The sequence below is a fragment of the Pseudonaja textilis genome, chromosome 1 (assembly GCF_049901715.1).
Source record: "Pseudonaja textilis isolate UNSWEBS1 chromosome 1, rPseTex1.2, whole genome shotgun sequence".
Taxonomy (NCBI): Eukaryota; Metazoa; Chordata; class Lepidosauria; order Squamata; family Elapidae; genus Pseudonaja; species Pseudonaja textilis.
In genome coordinates this window covers 123,426,093-123,453,972 of record NC_141990.1, presented here as the reverse complement: position 1 = coordinate 123,453,972, position 27,880 = coordinate 123,426,093, and the positions used below count along the sequence as shown (strand labels likewise).

Genomic DNA, 27,880 nt, shown 5'->3' with positions numbered 1-27,880 from the left:
ATAAGTCATTTTTTTCAGTGCCATTGTAACTTTGAATGGTCACTCCACACAAGCAAGTACCAACAAAGGAGGGGAAAAAAACTCCAGAGAAATTCCTGAAACAGGAAGTTTAGTCCTGGCAAGAATGTAATAAGGGTTAACGGAGAGGCAGTTTCTGTAAGCAACACCAGAATGTTTCCTTCCTTCCTTCCTTACAGGATTAGGCCAGTAATTTCTTCTAACAACTGGTTCTCTGAACTGCTTAGAATGTTAACAACCGGTTCTAGCGAATAGGTGCAAACTGGTAGAATCCCACCCCTGCATGTCCACCCAGTCACATGACCACCAAGCCATGCTTACCAACTAAGCCACGCCCACAGAACTGGTTGTTAAAAAATTTGAATCCCACCCCTGTTTGCAACCCAGTGCAATCAGTCCATGCGCATGGACAAAATTGCTGAAATGGCAGAAATTTGCAGAATGCCTCCATTTTTCTGTAATAAAAGCTGCCTAAGGTGGTAGATTACAGACTGTTTATCAGAGGGTTGTTTGTAATGTTGCAGCATTCCCTTCATTTCCCCTCCTTTTTTTAAACCCATGGGGCAGGTAGGGCTTGCTGGCTGGGGAATTCTGGGAGTTGAAGTTCACCCATCTTAAAGTTGCCAAGGCTGAGAAACAATGCTCTAGATTCAGCAGGGAACGGAAGCTGGCATAATCTATATACGGAGCCACATGTATTTCTTTTCTAGCGTGTGCCTCTGGAGGACAGCCTGAAATTGGTGCTTAAATTTACAGTCACAAAGGGAATTCAGAGATGTGGCATGTCATATGCAAAGAAATGCTGGGTTAAGGATGACATTTCCATCCACTTTTACCACAAATCCCTAGACTACTGACCTTCAAATGTTGAACTTTTAAAAAGGATTGGGAGGTTCTTTTTTGACACCATCTATTGTGTGCGTGCAGCGATGGTAGGAACAGCAATGTGAGGTCCCTCTGAATTATAGTCATGGCATGACAACAACACTGGAGAGGATTAAGAGAAAGTGAGTGAAAGATGACTCAAAGTGACAGGTGATTGACTGTGGACTTTTAGCTCAGTCTCCCGTCTCCCAATTCCTTCCAAATTCTCCGAGGAAGTTCTAGTGAAGGTGATGGCATGAGCTCCAGGTAACCAAAATTATGCTGGGTTTCAATGGGATCAGTGCCAAGAGGGCATTTAATGTTATCTGAAGCCTGAGTCTCGTCTTCCTGCCAGAGGACTCCTGTTTGTGAGTTTTCTAAAGCTATAAATGGAAACTCTTGCTGGGAAGAATTATCACCCAGGCATTTCTGATCCAGTCCAGTCTCACCACTCAAGTGTGGGCAGTCATGGTTTCTAACACCTAGCCAGCTAAGCTCCTTCTTTTTGGGATTTAAATCTTCCTCTTGCTGGGAAATGGAGATAGAAAAATGTAAAAGAGTCTCTTCAGCAAAAGATATATTATCCCAAGAGAAACTGAAGGTAGGATGTAATTTTCCTTAGCATTATTATGCAATATTAAGATACAGGAGGCTGGGAAGAAAAGTTAGTTACTATTTTTATACTTCCTCCAGTGACCTTAATGATTAATAGGTTCAGCCATGGGGTGTTGAAATAAATTATGCTATAATCTTTCGGCAGGGATTAAGGAACTTCATAATCAATATTTCCCTGAATTTTTCAGATGATAAATCCTGGATCTGCTGATGCTCGGTTTGTAGTGTTGTCTAAAAATAAAATAAGTCTATTATTTACTAAATCTTACAGTATGCTTGGTACTATTCAAATGGGTTTGAGAAAGAGAATAATGATAGAAGCAGCCAACAAACCAGCTAGTTCCTGATTATAACTTCAGTGAGAAAGATAGAATTTGCTTGGTCCAATAGTTGTTATTCCCAGGGACAGCGAGGCATCTTGTTATTCCTGACATTGGAAATTGATAAGCTGTATGAGAGAGAGAGAGAGGGAGGGAGACAGAGAGAGAGAGAGAGAGAGAGAGAGAGAGAGAAAAACCTTGCAGTCACTCATATTGAATGACAAATTAGAAATAGTATCACATTCTTAAACAAGAATGTCATCATAATAAGAACAAGAGTTATCGGTTTCCTCTTATAAAAAGAACTGTCTGCCTCCATATCTGGGCTGCAAAACTCCAAACAACACTAGATGGTAGCAGATGTCAGATAAATAACTCTATTGTCACCTACTGGTTGCACAGGATTTTGCATACCTGACATAGTAATCCTGGACTGTTCTTTTCAGAATTTATATGTTCCTATTTCAATACTTTTAATAATTTAAATATTGGAGAACAATTTAAATATTGGAGAAAATATGAAAACTGAAGTGGGCCACTTTACACCTGTTCCTGAAAGCTTTTTCCTCAACTGTTAAATATTGCTGTTGTAACTTTGAATGGTCACTAAACGAACCATTATAACTCGAGGACTATCGGTACTGTATTTTACCTAATGGTGGGGCTGGCCTTTAATATGCTCGGATGAAAATAGGGGAAATGCACATGTGAACCAGCTTTTAAGAACTTTCCTTGCAGCTGTCTTCCGCCTTGTCTGGAGCAGTCACTGTGTTCTTTTCACAGGTCGAACATTTTAATTTTCTACTTGAAATGACGCAAATGGATTCCTAGAATTATAAGCATCTGAATCGCCATTCTGCCCAGCTTAGTATATGTGATCCTGTAGGCCGAGAGATCATTTAAAGAAACAAATAATAATGCCCGCTTGATGTTAGGCTAAGTTCACTGAGCGTGCTAGTGATAATTGGGCTTTGGACAGACATGGTTCCTTTCACAATTCAACCCAGGGCAGCAGATAAACATGTTGTTGTCTTGGCCAAAAGAGAAAGCATTTCCCCCCCACCCATCCTCTGCCTCCCATTCCACAAATAGAAAGCAACTTCACTGGCAGTTGAATCTCTCTATTTCAGCAGTAGGAGAGTCTCCTTAAGAGCACCTGATAAGGGAAGTCCACCTTACAGGATGGAGGATTGATCAACGATTGCCTGAAATTGCTAGCCTGGTTTGTCTTAGGACAGCATTAGCGATTCGGACTGAACCGAGAGACCGAATCCCTTGTGATCAGGACTGCAGGGTAGCCATTCCAGACAATCGTCTTTAGCCCTACGGTACGCCCTGTAAGGTAGACTTCTCCTGTCGGGTGTTCTTAAGGGCACTGTCCTACTTCTGAAATGGAAAGAATGATTCAACTGCCAGTGAGATTGTTTTCTCTTTGTGGAATTGGGGGCAATCCTTTCATGAAATGTGGCTTTTTCTGATGAAATTCTATCATTAATACCATACCCTATATAACAGGGCTGTCAAACTCCCATCCCACGGGCTGGATGTGTCACGTGCTGGCCACATCCCCCTTCTCCCCACCTTCCCCCGGTTTAGCAAAGGGGAAAAAAATCCCAATATGTCATGTAACACCGTCATGACGACGTGAGTTTTGACACCCCTGCACCATAGCCTTTCTTAAAAATAAAACAACTGGTTCAGTGTCCCCCCCGAGATATTAAAGAATATCAAGAGTTCCTATTGATCACTAAAACTCAAAGACTACAAAACTGGCACATTTTGACATGTGTATTCTCAACAGCCCTTGGAAACTGTTATCTTACTAATTATTTAGGAATGCCTGATACCCAATTGAGCAGATTATCCTTTTTTTTTTCCCCAGGGATGGAGTGGAAGGTGTAGTTCAAATTACTATTTCACAAATGGATTAAAATATATGTCTGATCTTTCTATACTAAATCAGGTTTCAGGACAATTTTTTCCAGAAATTAGCATTCCAAACAGGATAGCGGTTGACATTTTTGAACAAACAAGCAGAGTTGTGCACCATGAATGTTCAGTCTGAATGTTAATTCAAAGAGTCCTTTATCTGTTCTAACGACTTTGTTCTCTTTGTCAATCCTGACGCATCTCACCCTCCAGGGAAATTAATTGGGATATTTTGATCTCCTTTGGATAATTAGGAATTCATCTGTGGTGAGCAGCTGTCATAACACCCTAATGGATGATGGTGTGAGTTGTCTTAAGAGACAGCAAACACCATTCTCCATTTGGGTTTTCTCCAATAGAAATGCTATGATCCTATCCTTGTTTCTTTGCTTGACATTTAGCAGGTCTCTGCTCAACAGAGGCCAGGGGAGAAAGAGCAGACCCAGATGTTTAACCAGAAGCCAGTGGTTTCTTCTACAGGTAGACCTTCTTACTACCACAATTAAGCCCAACATTTCTGTTGCTAACTGAGGCCATTGTAAATTTTGCCCAGAGGTGGTATTCAGCAGGTTCTGACCAGTTCTGGAGAACCGGTAGCAGAAATTTTGAGTAGTTCAGAGAAACACCTCTGACTGGCCCCACCCCCATCTATTCTCTGCCTCCCCAGTCCCAGCTGATCGGCTGTGTCTTCTTTTGTTGCCCTGCACAGGAGAACGGATCTGGAAAGCAGGTTAGTGGGGTGGGGAGGGAATGGGGATTTTGCAGTAACCTTTTCCCAGGAGTGAGGAAGGAATGGAGATTTTACAGTATCCTTCCCTTGCCATGCCCACCAAGCCACATCACACCCACCAAGCTACGCCCACAGAATCGGTAGTAAAACAATTTGAATCCCACCACTGGTTTTGCCCCATTTTACGACCTTTCTTACTGCAATGAATCATTGCCATTGTTAAGTTAGTAATGTGGTTGTTAAGTGAATCTGGCTTCCTCATTGACTTTGCTTATCAGAAGGTCTCAAAAGGTGATCACCTGACCGCAGGACACTGCAACAGTTGCCAAGCATCCGATTTTTGATCACATGACCACGGGGATGCTGCAATGGTCATAAGTGTGAAAAATGGTCAAAAATCACTTTTTAAGTCCTACTGTAATTTCAAACAGTCACTAAATGAACGATTGTAAGTCGAGGACTATTTGTACATTTGCTGCCAAATGAGTGCTACCCATTCAAATCTCCCTTTTGATTCTAAAAAAACCCTTTTGAGTCACGGCTGCAAGCGCTGGGTCAATAATTTCCAGGTTTGAATATTTTGCAACTGAACTTCCCCAGTAGAGGTTGGAGTAAAAGAAGGGTTTAATATGAAAGCACCACTACATTTGTTGCATCCAGTGAATGCAGTGGAATTATTGTATTTCCCATCTTTTCTTTGCCCTGCATTTTCGTATGACTGACTGAGTTGGGCTTCCTAGGATGAGCGAGGGAGGAACTGAAGCAGGCTTTAGTTAGAGATAAAGTTACTGTCTGGCACATCTATCCTAAACATTCAAGACAACATGGCTGTTGGGCACCATCACAAAAAGGGAGTAGTAAGGCATTTGTAATGTTGAGCTGCTGGGCCAGCTGATACATACTTCTCATTCAAAGCACACATTTTCTTAGTAGAACAAATCTCTGGACTGGGACCAAAAGGTGCAGAATATCAAGGACACCAATAAATCCATCCAAATTGCTCAAAATTTATGGTCAGCATCATTGGCCTAAATGTGTAGCTACTGGGTAGTCTACTATAAATACATTATTTTGCTTGCTGTAAAAATTAGCAGCAGAAGAATCCACCACATCTTTCTGATTTGGACAACCATTCACCTTTGAAGCTACTCTCCCAAAGGATGAAGGGACTCTAGAACAAAGAATTGGGTGAGACCAGAACAAAAAGTGAAATGTTAATTTAATGGATTCACTTTTAATTCAAGTTAACATGCTTGCTTTCTGCATATTTATAAAATATCTATTTTTCCCTACATTAATAACTGCAACGTGGGGTCAGTGCTTGATGCAGTTCAGATCTAGAAACTTGTATCCATTCATAGGTAGGTGACATCCAGTGAGCCACACATGATTACTGCATTGGATCAAGTAACCTAAGAGGTGTCCCTTTCCCACCTCCTCCAAGGAAGACACGGCATGATATTTTTTTAGAAATTCTGTTTATATAGCCCTACAGAACAAAATAAAGTTTTCAATCATGCTAGGCCTTGGTCCTTAATGGTTTTAACTGTAACAGGAAACTTTCCTCAGAACAAAAAGGACATAGAGTATAACCATAGATGCAAATGTATAAACGCTGCCATCTACTGGTTGGCTGTAGTTGTTGCAATACAAAATACATTCCAACATGTATTCCAACAGCTTTAGGTAGACAAACATAGACCAGATGATCCTCAAATAGTTTGACTCTTCAGTTTATATATTCAATGCTCTTCCTGTCTCCCATTTCCCCAAAAAGACTTTCTGACAATCTGAGGTTCGTGAAGTTGAATTCCATATTAGTTTTTGAGATAGTGGTGGAGCAAGGCAGAAGACTTGATGAAAACTTGAAGTATTTATATCCATATTTACATTTAGCTCTATCATCTATACAAATGAACATTCTCTTTATGTCCTCCCTGAACATTTGATGTTTGACTGAGACAAAAAAAAATCCTTGCACCTTGAATTTGTCATTGAAAGATCAGATTTTGAGTTATTTTAATATTATTTATCTCCAAGGAAGGATCAGCCATTGACACCTTTGATGTAAAATCAGTTTATGCAACTGGTTTTATATGGGCTTTAGCAATTTTCACACTTGTAACTTACAGCAGCTTATAGCTAGTTGTCACCTTGGCAATATATCAGCCAAAAAAACAGGCTTTAAATGACCTCTGTGAGGACTGAGTGATAGTATAAGGCAGGGGTCTTCAACCATGGTAACTTTAAAACTTGTGGACTTCAACTCCCAGAATTCCTCAGCCAGCAAAAAGTTGAAGTTGAAGTCCACAAGTCTTAAAGTTGCTATGGTTGGAGACCCCTGGTATAAGGCAATAAAAATCACTATTGTAGAAATGGTCCCTGAGAACTCAGGGCTTTAATTTCTTAGGAGTGCATAATGAAAGAATTTATTAACCCAACCTTGGTGCAGATTCCTTCTGACAGAGACCAAAAATGCCCCATACAGCCTTGTCTTGTTTAAATCAATCATTCTTTTATTAATTGTTACAGCTAAGCTGATCTCTTGAAAATTAATTTATGGAGCATCTTTTGAAGGTCAGAATCATGTACCCCTCCAAATAGTTTTCAGGCAAATAAACGAAGAAAAAAATATTACATAATGGTAATTGTCAACTTCCAACCATTCGTTTAGTGACTGTTTGAAGTTATGAAACTGGAAAAAACAACAACAACTTATGACCAATTTTCACATTTACCACTGTGGCAACATCCCCATGGTCATGTGAATTAGCAATGCAAATTTTGGGCTCCATTGTGGTTGAGGACTACCTTATGAAGCTGAATCAATGTAATTCATTAATTCATTGTTAATCTAATTTAAAATAATTAATTTGGACTTTGGATTTTTTTTGCCCTTGTCCCACCTTTGACATATGATATGATACTTATAGAGGTCCTGTGTGGCTCTTACTTTTCCCTAAAGATGTATATATTTCATTTAACAGCTAGATACCATTGTGGTTTACTTCTAGCAATTGGATGAGATGAAGCTATTCAGATCTTATGAAATACTTGCCTTTTTGGGAGAGGAGGGAGGAAATGAGAAATAATGTTCACAACCTTTTTATTTACGCTAAAGTTTCAGCATATTGTACATAGGCAGACTTGACAGAGGGGAATAAACAGTAATGAAATCAGAGATGCCCTGAGTGTTTTCCTGTTTTTTATTGTGTATTTTAGTAGAGTTTTTAGTTCAGTTTTAATTTATATAAACAGCTGCCTTGAGGGCTCTTTGTGGGCACAAAGTAGCATATCCATTTGTCAATAAAAAATTCTTATCGGGTGTTGGAAAGAAGAAAGAGCTATTTCTCCTGTCATTTTCTTTTTTAAAAAAAAAAACAACAGTTTTATTAATTTTAACAACAAACAAAAACACATAAGACATAAAAACATCATCCTTTCCTTAATGAGTTTACAGACAGTGTGTCGGTTGGTTTACCACTTTTTTTAGTGCATCCATTCCATAGTCTCCATTGTAGTTATATTACATAATAGCTCATATTATCAATCAACAATTACATAGCCTGATATCATTATTAAACAATCATTTGACTATAATTTTGTTAGTTCATGCTTTAACGAGATAACTATAGTTTACTTAATTTATTTTATAGCAAATCATAAAGTCATACCAAATCTATCTTAATAGAATTTTATAAAGATAGTATCAAATAAAAAAAGAAATATGTATTCATTTTTTCCTAAGGTTCTAAATATTCTATTATTATATTTTATTATCTAACCATTAATAGAAAAGGTCCCAAACTTCATAGAATTGTTTATCTTCTTGTTCTCTGATTTCAAATGTCAATCTACTCATTTCAGCACATTCCAATATTTTCTTAATAATTTCTTCCTGTGATGGTATTTTCTCATTCTTCCAAGTTTTAGCAAATACAATCCCAGCCGCTGTTAATACTCCTGTTGTTTTCTTCACCTTGCTGAAAAGTCAGTTGAGTTGCCAGATCTTACAGCAGCTATAGATGGCCAGAAAAAGCAGTTGGACTTCTTTAAAGTAAAATCCTTTGCTGAACTGTGACCATAATAAAGAAAAAACAGAGTGAGTGGCTTTGCTGCCTTGTACATCTTTATCCAATAAGGCAGTCATGGATAGAGAAACAGGAATTCATAGTTCTCACCACATTCTCAGGGATAAAACTGATCCTCAAACTTCAATCTTTAAATATCTTAATGAAAATTTTGATTAAAACAACAACAACAATTCAATAGCTGTGCTGGCTTCTTCTGTCAATTCCACCTGGTTTGCCTTTAGAGTTTGATTTACTTCTGGCAAGGAAGCTGGCCCTGGTTACTCAGTCAGCAGCCATGAGTCCCAAAGCCCATTTTTCTTGAAATGTCCAGGAACTCCAATCTTGTCCCTGTAACTCAGAGGATGACTAAGTTGATATGTGTTTTGTCAATCATATCTCGCCATATTTTTAATGGGAAAGACATTGTTTTTCTGACTGTGATCTGAATTATAGCTCCTGCTGCCTTCAGAAAGTTCAAAATATTCTCAAAGATCCATCTCATCCCGGGAACCCTTTTTTTGAACTATTACCATCTGGCAGATGGTACAGAATAATAAAAACAAGGACAAATAGGTTGAAAAACAGCTTCTATCCCAGGGCAGTAGCTCTTTTGAATTATGCTGTATAGTGCAGTGTTGGTGCTGTGTCGGTGGTTTCAGTTCAATGTGTGAAGTGTGAAGGATGTGTGTTTGTGTTTATTTTCATGGTCATGATGTGCACTGAAGATGGTGTTTGATTTCGTTGTATGAGGTGTAGTGACAATAAAGTAAACTAAACTAAACACATCTAGAGTTGATGGGTGTTCTCTTATCATTTCCTTGTCTATTTTGATTTGTATTACTATATTGTCTTTTACAATAATGCTTTTGATAGCTTGGACTATTATTTTTTTCTTTTTGCATAAAGACAGAAGCAAAGAAATAATTAAATAGTTCCGCTTTCTCCCTGCTACTCATTACCGCTTTGCCATGTTCTCCCAGTAGAGGACTGATTTGTTTTCCTTGACCTTTTCCTTGTTTATATATGTCGCAAGAAACTTTTAAAAATAATTTTTTGACATTTGTTGCAAGTCTTAGCTCACCCTAAACCAAGTGTTGATTTCCTTGATGGTATTTTTGCTCCCCACTAAGTTAGGATTTTAAGATCTTGTTCACTTACTTAATGTATCATTTCTAACTTTTTTTTACTTCATTGTGTTTGATGTTGTCAGCTTGAAGGATGACCAGGTATTTATAGTAATCATTTTCATCCATACTTCTGATATTATATGGCATGTTTTCTTGATTCTATCAGTTTTGAGGGTTTTCCCCTGTTTCATAGTAAGCATGGCTTATTCGTCCAGTCCAAACTCCAATGCAATATTTTGATTCTATATATGTTGAATAGATATTTTATTTCAGGTGGTGTTTTCCCATATAGCTTCAAATTGTCCATGTAAAACAGGTGGGATAGCCTGGCAAATGTTTTTGATGTTTGGCCTGAATTATTCAGTATAGTTGACAGAGGAACATGTGAAATGACAAATGATACTGGTGATATCCAAAGGTGCTTTTTTCAGGAGGCAACTAGACTTTCTTGTTTTTCTTTGAAGATGTTTCACTTGTCATCCAAGAAGCTTCCTCAGCTCTGACAGGACAGTGGGGAATGGAAAAAAAGTTCCCTGTTTTATTTTATTATCTAGCTCATTGATGAAAATATTGAGGAGCTCAAGACAAAACCTTGAGGTACCCCACTGCATCTCCAGGTTGATGTAGTTTTATGGAGGGCTCCATACTGAGTGTGGTTGGTCAGCCAAGTGCGAATCCATCTGATTTTGGTATTGTCTATCCCATACTGCTCTATCTTATGAAGACGTAGGCTGTGGTCTACTTGTCAAATGCCTCACTGAATTCTACGTATGCTACATCCACATCATTTCCTTGATCTGCTAATTTATTCCACTAATTAAGTTACTAATATAATCACATGTTGTCCTTATTTATATACCGTACCTATGTTTTCCTTGGTTTTTTCCCAAGCCGGCTTTTTCTCACTTGGAAGGTCTTCTTCCTCTTAGACAGGCCCTGGAAAAGAATAACAAAATAACTAGTATTTGTAAAGCTAAATTTAAGAAGAAATAAGTCATTTTTGTTTTTAAAATGAGAATAATTACAATGTTGTTAGGTTAAAATAATACTCAATTCCCTGACTTTGAAGGAGTTTTTGTTTGCAAGGTTTGCGACTTCACTTGCCAGGAACTTGTTCTCCTCCTCCAGCTGATGCAGAAATTACAAGAAACATTCATCAATCATAGAATACAAATCAGCAAACAAAATAGCAGCTTAAAACAGGATTGTAATGGAGGTGAATTACTTACCTCTCTTATTGTGGCATTTTTCTGAGTCATCTTCTCCTGGTGTTTTTCTCTTATTTCTTTTGTCTCCTCTTGTTCTGTATTTTTGTGGAAAAATACTTGTGTTATTACACAGTATTCATGAAAGACATTGCATATTAAGCCACCAATGACCCACCAAATTAAGACTGGTCAATACAAATAGCGCAGTCCATTTAAACTGCAATGCAGGGAAACACATCTTTCTGCATCTTCCCCCCAATAACTTAAAGGGAGTTCAGAACTTCTCCCAAAGACAGTGCTCTCACAGGAAGGGTTTCCCCCCACTCTATGGTGCAGAGGAAGGTTGCCCTTCTATCCCCACTCCTCCTATATGTACCCACACAAACAACATGGTTAGTTACACACCCTTGTCTCTCTGATGTTGTTTGTATTTCTGGAGACAGTACTCTCAAAAGAAGACAAAGGGGTGAATTAAGCTCATTCTTGAAGTATAGATCAAAGTGCTATTAAAGAAAGAACTAGAAAAGCCAGAGAAAGCTGTCCTGTTTTCCCTTAATCCTTTTCCAAGCTACATTTCCCCAACTTTTAATGCTTTTTTTATTGAACTTTGCAGAGATTGATAATGATGGAGAGAGTTTTATTTCTGGCTGGAGTCATATCCAATTGCAATGCGCTTTGGCTGCTTTCTGTCAATTCATTCTAAAGCTCTTTGAGGTAGTTCTGGCAAAATCCTTGGGTTATAAAGCCACATTTTGAAAAGGAAGGTAACTGCAATGAGCCATTATCAGTCTTATATGGTAGCATCTTCATATCCTAGTTTTCAAAGTAATTTATATATGCCTTCTCTAAGCAAAATATTGATATTTGTAATTGGGACAAAATATGGTGAATTTGGATTTTTAGCAGCAAATAGGCTGACTACAAGTGAAGCTGTTGAGAATATTTAATTTGCTGACCTTGCCTCTGTTTATCAAAATCTGTAAGAATAAAAATGCAAACCTCTAGCTCCAAATAGAGTTTTGAAAACAATTGCAAATAATCCATATAATTCTTGGAAGAAACTATTTTATCTCAAAACTGGGATCTGGAAAGAACTATGTTAATATACATACATACATACATACATACATACATACATACGTGTGTGTGTGTAATTTCTGGAAATGTTAGTGGCACATAATAGATTGCTTTCTGCAAAGTTAAATTAGGATGATGTGATATGAGCTAAAACTGAATTTGCTTGGGATTTTATTTGTTTATTTGTTCATTTATTGGGGTGGGGGGGAGTGTCTGTCTGAAAGTTGATGTGATTTCCATAGGCTACACAATTTGCCAGATTGTATCCATATTTTTTTAAAAAGAAAAGTATTGTTTTTAACTTTTCTCTACTTGATTATTATTCCGAAGTTAATCTTGGTGTTAATCTATACACACCTGAGTTTTGATTGCTGGATGGGAGGTAGTTTCATCTTTTCATTCCTGTTTGGTTTGTTGATTGTCTCTTTTGCACAGTATGTAGATGTTACTTATGTCTATGTGTCTATTAATTGCCAATTTGTTAGTGTGCTAGGCTTCCAGGAATTCTCTGGCATTTTTGATCTAAGATGGTCAATAAGATAGATGTATAAAGGCAATTTCCCAGTTATGGAAAAAAGATTATCAGGAACAAAAGTTCCATTGAATCCCATATGCTAATTTTATTTAGATAGTTAGAGTGAATCTAATTGGCTGGTCCATCCTCATATCCTTCTATCCAAAGCATGAAGATCCTCACTAACCACTGTTAACCACTGTTAAGCAACAATCCTCATGACATCACTTGAAATTTGCTTCTAGCCAGCTGCAGGGGCAGCTGAAGTTGCCTTGAGCTGCTCTGCTGTTAAAAGGATGTTCTAACGGCCCTCTTCTTCCAATATCAACCTTGCTGTAGGAAGAATTGACAGTGCCTCTAAGATAGTGACCATGATTGCATGGTCAGAGGCTTGGATCCTCCCATCTCTAGTTTAGTGTAATGTGACTCTGGGCCTCCTTGACTATTAATTGTATGGATTTTAGGCAGCTGTTTGTACATTGTCAGGAATTCATATGGAGTCAGCAACTGTACAAAAATACTATTCAATCTATGGAACAGCTGTCCTGCCCTACATAAGAGGTACTACAGACAAAATCAGTAAGATACTACATTGGCATCACATCAAGGCTGCCTTCAAAACAGACAGAAAAATAGCAGCCATCCTAAGAAATCCCAAAGATAAAATTGACCTGGAAAACCAAGGCATATATGAAGTCCCCTGTGCATCATGCCTGGCCACATACATCAGACAGACCAATAGAAGAATAAGTACCCACCTAGATGAACACAAAATGCAGTAAAAAAGCTGGAACCCACTTCCTTACTAGTCCAACACATGAAAGTCACAGGACATAGCATCGACTTCAATGGCACCAAAACCCTAGCCACTACAGAGAACCCAGCTATAGAATTATCAGAGAAGCCATAGAGATTGAAAAAAGACCTGAAAGCATGAATAGAAGAGAAGACTCCACCAGACTGTCAATTATCTGGAAGCCTGCACTCACAAACAAAAAAATCTCCACACCACAAGCCAAGCAAACACCTGGGCACAAACAGATCCCCCTGATACCTCCAGCCCAAATACACCCCACCCAGCCACCGAGATGAAACCTAGCTTCCTAATAAATGATAGCCGCCCATTCAATTGAAGCCAAGTGGCACTAAAGCCCCCAATACACAAAACACAATGTTGCTAGCCAATCAAGACAAAAAAACTGCTACAAAACAGACAGAAGATATTAGAAACACCAATCAAGCAGAACACAGCAAACTCCAAGACCAATAAACACAGACCAAGACTCCCAACCAATCAGGATGAAGAAAAAACCATTCTAACACAGCACGAGGCTAGCACCAAATTTAAAACAGAAATGGCTGTGAAGGCCCGACACACAAACAATCCCAATAAAACAAGCCTGATGATGGCAGATTAGATTCTGCCAAAACATCACTACAACTTTTAAAACCACAACTATAATGATGTGGAAAAATACCCGAACAAAGCTGAATACCATACATATAAATACCTGCGAAAACTTAAGAAAACACACACACACACATATATATATATGTCTGTAAATAGGTATAATATGAAGTAAATAGATGAATAAATAAATAAATATTATAAAATAAAAAAAAACCTAAACTATGTAAATAAAGTTAAATAAAAACAAAAGAAATTAACCAATCTATCCTCAGCAACTGAGTAAGCACCCACCCAGACCTAAAAGCTCTGGAAATGAAAAGCTTTCATTCAACCTAACCAAAAGTTTCATGTACTTCTCCTTTGTGAGCTCATGAGCCTGTCAGCAGTATTATGAGGTGTGACCTCAGAAAGGGAAAAAAACAAACTGATTAGCTGAATGAATGCTATTCAAAGTTTTATCTATTTTTCAATATTGGTAGAAAAGGAAATATAAAATCCTGCTGATGTGTTTGGTGGAATCAGAGGATGAAGCAACAAAAAATATGCAACAGAAAAATTAGCATCCCTGAAGAAAGCAGGGAGATGTCTGGAGAAATACGCACAATTGAGCGTGCAAAAGTGGTGCAATGGTGATTGAGTAGAACTGGAGAGATTTCTGGATTTGCAAGAGTAAATTATGCTGAAGGTGTGCTGTGGGGAACTGCAGCTATGGATCTACATTTGATGAGTCCCAGGACACATGTTGTGGTGACTGCCTTATGGAATAAACTTCCCAAAGTTAAGTTTTCTCCATCCCTTTTGATCTTCCAAAAAACCCTTATTAAGAACTGATTAGATGACCAGGGCCGAGTCTCATGGAATGTGCACCTGAAGGAGCTGTGTGGAAAAGTTTGGACAATACAGAGTTTTCCCAGAAAGAGACCTGGATCAAGAGACTGCGCAGACCAGAGCTGGATGAGAGAGAAAGAAAAAGGTTCATAGTAGCTTGAATTCCCACAATACTCTCTCAGGGTATATCTAGTAAGTTAGAAGCTTAGAGCTTGAATCAGTGGTGGGATTCAATTTTTTTACTACTGGTTCTGTGGGTGTGGCTTATTTGGTGGGCGTGGCTGGGGTGGCCATGTGACTGGGTGGGTGTGGCCAATTCAATGTCACTCAGGTCAAGGGGTTCCTCGCCTGGCCCCTCCCCTCCCAGCCATTCCTTGTCACACCCAGCCTCAATGTATCTATAGTTCTGTAAAAACGTTGTTCATCTTTTTTTGACTTTATTATCTATCTATAGATGTACTTCCATGGACCACTGAAAGGAGGAAATGGCTCACATGCTTTGCCCAAGATGGTGATAGGTAACAGGCTTTTAGGGGGCTGCCAGAAAGGGGGGGGTGTATTTTCCAAAGCACCAGAAGGATGGAAACTGAACACAGAGAGAAGCAGCCTAAAAGTAAGGAGAAACTTTCTGACAGTGAGAACAATTAACCAGTGGAATTGCTTGTCACCAGAAGTTCTGGGTGCTCAATCACTGGAAGTTTTTAAGAAAAGACTGGACAGTCATTTCTCTGAAATGGTATAGGGTTCCCCCCAAGGTCCCTTTCTAGGTGTTATTCTGTTATTCTGACACCTTTCCCAGGACCTCTATTCAGATTTTGGCATCCTCAGAGTTTTCCTGCCTGAGCAGGGGGTTGGACTAGAAGACCTCCATAGTCCCTTTCAACTCTGTTAAACACACCTCTATTTATGCTCTGGACTATTGACATGTAAACCCTGAAAAATACCTGGGCGGTGGTGGCAGGTGGGCTTGCCCTGAAAGGGAGGAGGAAAACGAATCGCTTTCCCTTCACTTTCCCTTCGCTTTTCCTGCTCTGCTGGGCTGGGAGGGCGGCGGATGCATCCTGAAAGCGAGGGGGAAAGCAAAGGCTTTCCCTTCACTTTTCCTCCACTTTCCCTGCTCTGCTGGGCTGGGAGGGCAGCAGATGTGCCCCGAAAGGGAGGCCAGGAACTCCTGGGGCTGCTTCCCATAGCTGCGCTGCCGCCACCGCTGCCCCCCCCCTCTGGACTGGCCTGGTGCCCCACCTTGGCCTCCTCCCACCTGGAAAGGTCCCGGGCTGTGAGGGGGAGGCACAGAAAGGCCCCGCGCAGTGGGCGAGGGCCTAGCGCGACTCTCAGGATTACCTGTGAGCAGGGCAGGCAGATCAGGGCTGCTCAGTTGGGGCACAGGCATCACGTGGGGAAGTCAGCTTAGGCAAGCCACGAGGGCCCATCTTGCCACATAGGAAGGGAGGAGTGACTGGGCAGGGCGAGCGGCGGGTAGGCAAGCGACGTGAGTGAGCATCAGGTGGGTGAGGCAAATGAGTGACCAGCAACCGGAGAACCGGTGCGGGGGCATGGCCAACCAGAAGTTACTAACGGTTCTGTAACCCACACCTAATCACCATTACCGGTTCTGCAGAACCGGTGCGAACCGGTTGAATACCACCTCTGGCTTAATATGCCAAGATTCTGTTGATTAGGTTTAAGGAAATAAAGGGTTGAACTCAGTTTGATTTCACTGTGTCATTTCTGGTCTTGGGCTGACAGTGAGTTCCCTTGGGGGCAGAGACAGACCTATCCCGTTGGCTCCATTGTTGAGGGAATCATTTTTATTCCCTTCAACTATGAACTTTCAATTTTTTTAGGATATTCATTATTGTGGTCTTTTATATTTATATTTTCTATCTTGCCCTCCCTGGTTTTTGAGAGGGTAAAAGTGGGGGTGGGGTCACTTTCAGACTTGCATGATTCTGTTAATATAGCCTCTAAACGTAGAACTAGCATTGCTGATTGTATTTCTTGCCTAGACTACCTTGCAAGTCTAATATCAATCTTGCAAGTCAATTTGATGTCAGTTTTTGATGCAAGGATACACAGTCTTATTGGAAAATCTATTTGATTTGCATCTTGGAAAAATGGTTAACCAAGCTGAAGAAGTTTGTTTAATAATAATTTTGTACCTTTCAAGTAAATCCTTGGAAACCATCCTTGGACTATACTGTAACTGGATACAGGGATTTGCACCTCATCCAAAATTTGGGTTTTCCAAGGATATAATCCATATTTTAATTTCATAATTTGGGAAGATTCTGAATAATGGTGGCATTTATTGTAGTTTATAATTCGAGCCAGTGATTTATTTCTACAATGTTGAACCTGGTTCTTAATACATATTCACGGCTTCAAGCTAAACAGTGATGCTTATTTTTATAAAAGGGATATAATATATTTTATAATTCATAAGTACTTAATGATTTTTCTTTTGAAAACTTGAATCCCCAGGGCGTTCTAGAAATCCTTGTTTACCTATTTACAGTTTAATCTTTTATCTTTTTATGTCCCTTTGCTTATATTCCTGCTTTTTACAATCTCAAAAATTCTGTCTGAGCCAATAACTGCTGATGCTGGCCTAGATAGACTGACAGTTTTTTTTATTATATTAGTTTACTAATATAATTATTATATTTATTCTAATTTACTAATCTATTTATTATATTTATTTTAGTTTACTATGTTGAGCCCAGTTCCAGGAAAACCAAGAGCCATCTTAGGGATTCTGTAAATTACAGAGGGGAACAGTATTATTTGGTTGATGTACCAAAATTACATTTCAGGAGTTTATTTGTTATGGTTTGTTGCAAAGTCAGCCAGATGTTCAAACTACATTTGGATGTTTGATGGTGTTTCAGATATCATTGCATGATGTGAGCTGTTCCGAGTAAGCTGCCTTTTGAAATTGACTGATAGTGAATTGGTCAATGCTATTCTCAGCTACTCTTAGAAAGTCCAGCATGCAATAGAACAGATGAAATAAGTACAGACCAAACAGGGGTTCCAATAGTATCTTTACTCTATGTTAGAATACCAGTAAGCCCAAGCAGTAATGATTCATTTAAAGTCAGTGCTAAGGCATTCGCCTCCCTGGCATTCCTATATACCCTAACCCTACCGCTTCTACTTCCCCTTAACCACTGCCCCTGTAACTACCATCCGGTAGTTAAAACCCCCCTCCAGCAATCCACACCTCATGTCTTCAGTGCCTGTCAGCTGGGAATCAGAACTGGCCCAGCCAGACATCATAGCCTGCCTGATGCGTGCTCAGGCAGCCCTCGCATCCCGCGGGCTCCAGACGCCCAACTCGTCCAGTGAGCTGCCTATTCCCTCCTGATCCGGCTGCACTGTTTCTCCAAGTGTGCCATGGTCTGGATGGGCAGGAAGGGCAGGAAGGCATCTGGCGGCCCAGTGAGGACATTGGGATGCATAGTAGGAAAGCTGACATTGCAGAAAAGGAGGAGTAGGTGCATCCCGGCTTGTTTGGTGAACTCTGGGCCAGAGCTTGACAGCCATTTAGAATTAGAATTATTTATTGGCTAATGTGGTTGGACACAGACCAGGAATTTGTCTCCAGTGCATAAGCTCTCAGTGTACATGCAAACAACAAGTGATAAATCATTATCATTATCATAAAATGCAATCATCATAAATCATAAGATAGAACACTCAGCTAAATAGGCAATTGACATACTATAAATCATAATAAGATACTAAATAAAAGCAATCAGCATAAATCTATGAGGTACAAGCAACAAAATAATAGTGATAAGAACCTAAGAAAATAGATAATAGGACATATGAGACAGAAGATAAGGAATACAGCCCCACTAGTTGGTTTGACATCGCAAGACATAGACAGTGTTGTGGCGTGCAATCAGGGGTGGGATTCGACCAGTTCTCACCGATTCGCCAGAACCAGTTGTTAACATTCTAAGCAGTTCAGAGAACCGAAGAAATTAGAAGAAGTTAGAAGAAATCACTGGCCTAATCCTTTAAGAAAGGCAGGAAGGAAACATTCTGGTGTTGCTTACAGAAACTGCCTCTCCATTAACCCTTATTACAGGACTAGATTTCCTGTCTCTGGAACGTCTCTGGAGTTTTTTTCCCCTCCTTTGCTGGTACTTTGCTTGTGTGGAGTGACCATTCAAAGTTATAATGGCACTGAAAAAAGTGACTTATAAGCATTTTTCACACTTAACGATTATTGCAGCATCCCCACAGTCACAAGAGGCCAGACAAGGAGATGCATGCCTCGATGTGAGTGATGTTGAGTTGGCCATGCCCAGTCAGTCACATTACCACCAAGCCACGCCCACCAACTAAGCCACACCCACAGAACTGGTTGTTAAAAAAAATGAATCCCACCTTTGCGTGCAATGCCCTATAGCATCATCTTGAGAGAAGAAGTTGAAACAGTTTATGTCCAGGATGTGAGGGGTCTGTAGATATTTTCATAGCCCTCTTTCTGGCTTGTGAAGTATAGGGTTGGTTGCAATCATTTTTTTCTGCAGTTCTATCTATCCATTGAAGTCTGCCTTGTCTGGTTGCTGTGCCAAACCAGACAGTTATAGAAGTGGATGCTCAATAATTCCTTTGTAGAACTGTATCAGAGCAACTTCTTGAGCAGGGTTGTTATTCTTATTGTTATACTGAATGGGAAGGATAATGGTAGAAAACAATACTTCTCAATACTATGCTATGATTGGTCCCGTCAAATCTGCTACCCTTTCTGATTGATTCCATAGGAAGAATCGGCATATTCTCATACATTCTGTATTGAGATGTTACCTCTTTCCTCTTTCCATCACTAGAAGTCTCCAATGAAACATTAAACAAACAAACAAACAAACAAACAAATAAATAATGAAACTCTTCTTGCCTGTCCTCATCTTTTCAGAAGACTGCTGGAAACATGACTCCTTCTGGAGAAGCAGAATCTGATTCTAATATAGGGCTCTCAGGACACTTGAACCATCACCTTTTTCCCTTTTCATTGCTCTGCTGTTCAAAGTCATACTACACTTTAGTGAATCAACAGAGTGTAGTTAAAAAAGCGAAGTTGGCATTGTTGTAGAGCGGTGGAGGAACGAGGCTGAACCAGAGTGAAACGTAAAAGGCTTTATTACAATGAATAAAGGGTTGCCGCGTCTGCCTTCTCGCTAGGCAGGCTAGCTGGCAGCAACGGAGCTGGCACCGTTTGACAGCCGCCTTTATAGCCGGCTGTCAAACGGTGCCAGCCAATGGGAGCGGCTGGTGCTCCCGCTCAAACAGCGGACCTGGTTGGGGACTCCAACTAGTCCCAAAGACATAACACTCCTTTCCCCCAGCTGGGAGCATGCGTAGTCCTTCAGGTAAGTTGGTTGTCTGCGCTGGCGGCCAGAACGTCGCAACCCGGGCAAGCTGCTGGCTGGTGTCAAGTCCTTGCCCCCAGGAATAGTCTCGGAGGTTGTTGGGAAGTGGGTTTGGTCAGGTGTGGTGCCCTGTGAATTAGGTAAGTCCCCATGTTCAGGCTGACCTTGGCGAGTCGCTTGGTCCGGCCGGCAGACAGGTTCGTTTGGCTGTTGGTTCGGTGTCCCTTGTTGACAGCTCGGGCCCTCCAGCAAACTCTCCTGGTCAATGGGGTAGATCGGATCCTGCAGGGAGCTCCCGTCTGGGTAGGCTGGTACCGGCAGGGAGTCCTCGGTGCTAGGAGGTTGGGCTGGGTTGGTATCAGTTGTGCTTCTCCATCGCCTTCTGAGCTGGTCCACGTGTCTACGCCACAGGCGTCCATCTTCCAGGAGGACCCTGTAGGATCTAGGACCTGTGACTGACACAACTTGACCTGGTACCCACAGAGGATCCCCTGCATAATTCCTGGCGTACACCAGGTCATGCAAGGCAAAGTCCCTGACCAAACTGTCAGATCCTAAAGGGGTGTCTGGGCAGTAGTGGGGGTGCAACCTGTCCAGGGTGGTCCTAAGGCATCTCCCCATCAAGAGCTTGGCAGGGGATTTATTTGTAGCGGTGCATGGCGTCGTATGTTGGCTCAGGAGGTAACGTGACAGTTTGGAATGCCAGTTTTCCTGACCAAACCTGGCAAGTGCCTCTTTTGCTGACCTGACTGCCCTCTCAGCCATCCCGTTGCTAGCGGAGTGAAAGGGGGCTGTAAGGATGTGTCTGATGCCCAAGTTGGCAACGTACATGCTAAACTCACATGACGTGAACTGGGGGCCATTGTCAGACACCAGTGTGTCAGGGAGCCCATGGGTAACGAAGAAGCGGGTCAGAGACTTAACAATTGCTTGAGTGGTTGTCGAGGGTAGTAGGGCCAAGTCTATCCATTTGGAATAAGAGTCTACTACAACCAAGAAGGTCCTGCCATGTACTGGTCCAGCCAGGTCGATGTGCAGGCGAGACCAAGGACCACTAGCACTCTCCCACTTGGTAGGCGTGGCTGCTGGTGGGGCAGCCCTGGTTTCTTGGCAAGGTTGGCATGAGCTTACCCAGTTGGAGATTTGGGCATCCATGCCGGGCCACCAAACGTAGCTGCGGGCCAGAGCCTTCATCCTTATGATGCCCGGGTGGCCCTCGTGAAGTACCTTCAGGATGGGTACACAAAGAGTGGCTGGGATGACTACCCTTGTCCCCCACAACAGACATCCTTGTAGTTTCGACAATTCCTGCTTACAGGTTTTGAAAGGAGCAAAGTCAGCGGTGTATTGTGTTTCCAGCCACCCCCTTCCCACCCAGTCCATAACTTGGGCAATTATTCTGTCTTTTTTTGAGTGCGCCGCAATGTCCTCGGCTGTAACCGGCAATTTAAGTTCGTTAACTTCAAAAATGGCATGAACAGGTGCTGGGTCTTCGACTGGGACTGGTAGGGGGCAGCGACTAAGGGCATTGGCGTGACTCAAGTTTTTTCCAGGGCGATGCACCAACTTGAATGAATAAGCGGCCAGGAACAAAGTCCACCTGGTCATTCTAGGTGATAGTACCTGTGGGGTTTGCTTATCCCCTGATAACAGCCCCAGGAGTGGTTTATGGTTGGTTATAAGTTCAAAATGGTGCCCAAACAAAAATTCATGAAACTTTTTTACTGCAGCTACTGCAGCCAAGGCCTCCTTATCAATTTGGCTGTAGTTCCTTTCTGCAGTAGAGAAGGTCCTAGAGAAGAAAGCGATTGGTGCCTCGGAACCGTTGGGAAGCCTGTGGCTCAGAACAGCCCCAATCCCAAAGAGGGATGCATCAGCAGCTAGGACCAGGGGCAGTCGTTGATCAAATTGGATTAAGACTGCATCAGATGTGAGTAAGGATTTGACTGACTTGAAGGCATGGGCTTCTTTGGGTCCCCAATGCCAGGGGGATTCTTTGTCTAACAGTCTGTGTAAGGGTTCAGCAATAGATGCTTTGTGCGGGAGAAATGAGGCGTAAAAGTTTAGTAGCCCCAGAAAGGCTTGGAGCTCCGTCTTGTTAGTTGGTGTAGGCGCCTCATGGATAGCCTTTACTTTGGATTTGACTGGGTGAATGCCAGAGGCATCTATCCTATACCCCAGAAAGTCCACTTGCCTAGTGGCGATGGCGCACTTCTCCCTTTTAAGTTTGAGGCCATGCTGCCTAAACTTCTCTAGGACTGCTCTGACCCTCTGTATGAGCTGAGGTCTGTCAATTGCTGAGACTAAAATGTCATCGAAGTAAGGGACAACCCCTGGGAGACCTTGGAGAATCCTTTCCATGAGGGATTGGAATATACCCGGGGCTACACTTACGCCGAATTGGAGGCGTTTGCACTTGAATGCCCCTCTATGTGTGACTATGGTTTGTAACTCAGCTGTCTGATCATCCACAGGGAACTGTTGGTATGCCTGGGACATATCTAATTTGGCAAAGATGGTGCCGGGTTCGAAGGTGTGTAACAGGTGTTGAATAACAGGGACAGGGTAGGCGCTGACCTGTAGATAACGATTGAGGGTGGTCTTATAGTCTGCGCAGATTCTTAAACTGCCATCTTTCTTGAGTGGGGTGACTATGGGGTCTCCCATTTGGCAAAGTCAGTTGGTTCTAACACCCCTTGCTTTAGTAACTTATCTAATTCTAAATCTAACTTGGGACGGATGGCGAAAGGCACTCTGCGTGGCTTAAGGCGAAGAGGAATTGCCTGGGGGTCCACAGAGAAGGAGATGGGGGTGCCAGAATAACAACCCAGCTCGCTGCTAAAAACATCAGAGTAATCTGAGAATAGGGCGTCTACGTCAGAAGTTGAGACAGCGTGGATCCCAGTTACACTAACGCCGAGGGAGGGGAACCAATCTAGCCCCAACAGACTGGGGAGGGCACCATTAACAACCACCAAAGGCAAATGGCCTTTAAAGGCTTGGAATTGAACTAAAAACTTGCCTTTCCCGAGGACAGGGATGTTCTTGCCCTGGTAGTCCCGCAGTGTCAGGTGGCATCTCTGCAGCTTCTTCTTCGCAAATCTGGGATGAATCTTCTTTAGGGTTTCCCAGGAGATGATTGAAAGTGCAGATCCCGTGTCTACTTCCATCCTGCAGGGCTTCCCTTCTAAAGAAACAGAAATACTGATTTTATTAGGAGTCTGGGAAGTTTGGTTAGCGTGGTAGCAGGTATAGCAGTCCTCCACTTGCCTTTGGACAGTAGTAGGTGGTGGAGGTCTTTGAGGAAAGGTTCGCCCTGCTAGGCAGATTCTAGTGAGGTGGCCTTTCTTTTGACAATTCAGGCAGATGGCATTCTTAAACCTGCAGGATGCCCTAGAGTGGGAGCCCCCGCAAGCTAGGCAAATGGGAGGTTGCTTGGGGGCAAAGTTGTTTCTCTGCCCTGCTCCTACCTGTGAAGGCTTTTGTTGCTTAAGGCGGTTAACGTCTGTTGAGTCTATGGGGTCTTTTTCAAGGAAAACTTCCTCTGAATGGATGGTGGAACTGCTGGGTTTTACAGGAGTTCCTTGAATTTCAGCTGCTGATTGGGCAGAGAGCTCAGCAGCTTGGGCTTCCTCCACGGCTAAAGCTAGGTTTAAGTCCTTTTTTGCTAGCAAACATCTTTGAAGCCTAAGGTCCCTAACCCCACAGACGATCTGGTCTAATAACATGTCTTCTAGGTAGTCTCTGAAACCACACTGTAAGGCAGCTGTCCTCAGAGCTGCCACATACTCATTAATTGACTCTCCCTCAGCCTGTTTTCTGGTTCGGAAAGCATATCTCTTGGCTATCTGGGATGGCTTAGGTGAGTAGTGGTTGGAGAGGATCTCTTGGAGTTCATCCCACGGAATGCTCCTGATAGCGTGAGGAGCAACTAGTGCTGTAGCGGTGTCAAAAACCACAGCCCCACAGTAGCTGAGGAAGTAGGCTTTTTTCCTGTGCTCAGCAGCATCTGCTAAACCGATGGCATCGAGGAAGTAGCTGAAACGGTTTTTGTATGAGTCCCACGTTTCCTCGGCTGGCTTGAATGGCGGGAATGTCGGGTTGGCATTCATTTTGGAAACGGCAGGCTCGTCCCTTCAGTCTTGATTCAAAATTCGCGCTCTTAGAAGAGCGCTTGCGGCTGCGCTTATCAGGCGGTGTCTGTCTCTCCGGCTACGGAGGCTTTTGAATTTTGCGCCCTTTGTGAGCGCCGGTGGCTGCGGCTTCAGCGCCCGTGACTTCGCTCTAGTGACTACAGCTCAAAAACCCGGAGGCTTTTTGAATTTCGTGCTCTTTGTGAGCATCGGCGGCTTCAGCACCCGTGGCTCGCTCTTTGTGGCTTCAGTTCTTTGGAATCGCACTAGTGGTAGCCTCTGATCGCATCCTGCCCTCGTCGCCAGTGTTGTAGAGCGGCGGAGGAACGAGGCTGAACCAGAGTGAAACGTAAAAGGCTTTATTACAATGAATAAAGGGTTGCCGCGTCTGCCTTCTCGCTAGGCAGGCTAGCTGGCGGCAACGGAGCTGGCACTGCTCGAGAGCCGCCTTTTATAGCCGGCTGTCAAATGGTGCCAGCCAATGGGAGCGGCTGGTGCTCCCGCTCAAACAGCGGACCTGGTTGGGGACTCCAACCAGTCCCAAAGACATAACAGGTATGTCATTATTTCATTGCAGCAACTTTCCACTAACCTGATGACTCTCTGGCTCGTCCACAATTTCCAGCTCCATTTCTTGTTTATTGTCTGTTAGATGCATATCTTACTTCTCTTCCATGAGTTGAAGGTAGCAGTCACAGCCTTCCTTCCTCCCTGTCTGTTTCAAGTCTGTGCATGTGGGAACTAGATGCCTGTTCACTTTAGGCATGGACTTGTTGTCTAAGCTCAGGAGATACTAAACAACTCTTTGGGTAAATGTGTGCTATGGAGATTCTCAATCATTCAGGTCATAATTGTCCCAAAGCAGTGGTGGGATTCAAATTTTTTTACTACCGGTTCTATGGGTGTGGCTTGGTGGGCGTGGCAGGGGAAGGATACTGTAAAATCTCCAGTCAGAGATGGTATTTACCAGTTCTCTGACCTACTCAAAATTTCCTCTACTGGTTCTCCAGAACTGGTTAGAATCTGCTGAATACCATCTGTCCCAAAGGTTCTTTTTTCAAGAGGCAACTGGACTTTCTGGTTTTTCTTTGAAGTCATTTCACTTCTCATCCAAGAAGCTTCTTCAGCTCTGACTGGAGAGCAGGGAATGGAAGGATTTATAATTCCTTGCAGACAGCTGGTCATTTGCATCCTTTTAGTGGGTCATTAAGGTGGAGGTTATCTGTGTCATCAGGGTCACCCGAGTGGTGCAAATGGGTGTGGAGCCTTCTTGGAACTGTTGAAAGGACTGTGTGGTAGATTGGAGATGGATGATGTCATATCCCTCCCCCTCTGTTGAGAAAGGGCTGTTCAATTTTGAGGCCATTCATTTTGAGCCCACATGCATGCGGAAAGGGTTGCCCAAATGACAATGGACACAATGGCCCCTTCCAATAATTAATATAACAAATTGCAGTTATTAAAATGTTAGAAGTTCTGAGTAATACTTCTGCTTGAATTACTTTGACATAATTTTCAACCTGCCCAGTTTCACATTATGATTCTTTAAACTATAGCTTTTCCTAGTAGATCCTGAGCTCCAGCATATACATTCAGTCAGAAATACAACATTTTTAATGACAATCCTTTTGCTTTCCTGCCAATGCTGTTTTCAATTATTTCTTCATCTATCATCTAACGGGACACTGTTTTGATCTTTTATCAGTGATAATTCAACAGTGAGTCAGTCACCAGCTTGATCAAATCACTGGAAATGATAAAACAGTTTCCAAGGCAGACTGTTTGCCTCTGAAAACTGTGATTGCATCCTCCCTATTCTTCTCTGCTCCTCTTGGTTAATATCACAGAGCTTGTGAATGGATTCCAGATAACAGCCCTCCTCCATTTCAAGAAGCTATGTAGGAACTACTTCTGTGTAGCCCCAGTGGATGTTTAAGGGCCTGAGAAATCTGCTGCTTTCACTTGGATACTGAAAATGCTCAAAATGGGTCTAAAAAAATGTTCCTTTCAAGCAAAGTGATTTCTTGAAAAGAGACACTCAACACAGTAGAAACCTATTATTGAACTAATTTCAAGTAGGGGATGATTCCTGCCCTCTAATCCACTCATTCCTTAAAATGTTTGCTTATTCAAACATGTCTAGATCAATGAATGCATGAATAAATGTAAGAATCCAGCTGAGACTTTTATTTATTTATTTATTTATTTATTTATTTATTTATTTATTTATTTATTTGTTTGTCTGTCTGTCTGTTTGTTTGTTTATTTAATTTGATTTGTCAATTGCTTACAAGGTAACCGGTATAAGTATAAACATAGTTATGAATACATGAGATGGTATACGTATAAGAAAAATAAAAAGAAACAATAGGACAGGGACGGTAGGCACGTTGGTGCACTTATGCGCGCCCCCTACAGGCCTCTTAGGAAAGGGGCGAGGTCAATAATAGACAGTCTAAGGTTAAAGTTTTGGGGGTTTGGGGAAGAAACCACAGAGTCAGGTAGAATATTCCAAACAAACAAACAAAGACTTTTGGGGAGTTTTGTGCAGGCTGAATACTTTAATATTGCTTTTATTGCTTTCTTTAATTCCTTTGAAGATCAAAAAGAGCTGAGATGTTAACTATTCATTCTACCCAGAAAGCAACTGTATAGATTTATTCAGCATCTTTAAAACTCATCTGAAGCCTTGACGAGATGGTTATGTTTATTCATTCATTGTCACCAACACACTCTCCTAGGAAAGCACTTAAAGATAAGCTGGAAGAGACTATAAATTGTAAGATGCTTAGCTAAGAAAAAGAGAAGATAATTGATGATGTATAATTTAAGAGAACTAAGAATTATTTATTTATATTACCATTTTTCACCTTCTTTTCAGCAACAGGAAGCTCAAATAAGGTTTACCTTTCAAAACAAATGAATTGTTGTGGCACATTTTTAGCTGCTTATGTTTTACAGCCATTGATAGTAATGCAGCTCATGAATGAAAGTGAATATACGTGTCCCAGGTTAAGGCATCAGATCCTGCAGTAATGCATCTCGTGAAAGTCAACTTTATGTGGTGGGCACAGTATCTTAATGAGCATAGCATTGGTGAGCACCTAGCTGACCTTGGCTGAACTGGAAAAAATTAATCAGGGTTACATTTATTATTTATCAGGGGTCTCTCAGGAATTTTTTTTCAATTTGTATATTCTAGCATTGAATAAAGGCTGTTGTGTTATGGGACACGTGATACCCAGCACAGTATTTTTCTTCTCAAACTGCCACTACCTCATAACACAACATGTTCTCCCTCTTGTAGCACAGGGGTGTCAAACTGGGGGGCTGGACATGTCAGAGGCAGGCCATGCCCACCGCAGCTCCCTGAAGGAGAAAAACGTCACGATATGTCCGCATGATGACAACATGATGTCGCAAGTTTGACATCCATATTTTAGCACTTTCCTCAGTAGTTTAAAAGAAGTTGTTTTAATATCAGTCTTCTCCAGTCTGTATCTTCCAAATAGACTGAATTTGCTAGCTGGTAAGAATATGTGGCCTTATTATCCACAGTCTTATGATCAGTGCTGGTTTGGCTGGAATGGGACTCTCAAAAATAATGAGTATAAAAGTTGGTCCATCTCACCTGGAAGGAGCCTAGTTT

General features: G+C 41.7%; 1 protein-coding gene across 8 annotated transcripts in view; it reads left to right on the top strand.

Annotated features, from left to right (window-relative positions):
• The first annotated feature begins 1,055 nt into the window (after window positions 1-1,055).
• Window positions 1,056-27,880, top strand: part of MLIP (muscular LMNA interacting protein) — a 75,666-nt gene continuing 48,841 nt past the window's right edge. For 3 of the 8 annotated variants that reach the window (XM_087916171.1, XM_087916162.1, XM_087916157.1), the window contains exon 1: window positions 1,056-1,149. Coding sequence is in view for 5 of the 8 variants with exons in the window: in XM_087916155.1 (XP_087772281.1) it covers window positions 1,418-1,483 (66 nt within the window). In the remaining 3 variants the exon portion in view is untranslated. Of the gene's footprint in view, window positions 1,150-1,267; window positions 1,484-27,880 lie in introns of those variants that run through there. The other 5 variants (XM_087916155.1, XM_087916141.1, XM_026695193.2 and 2 more) reach the window with 2 other exon arrangements.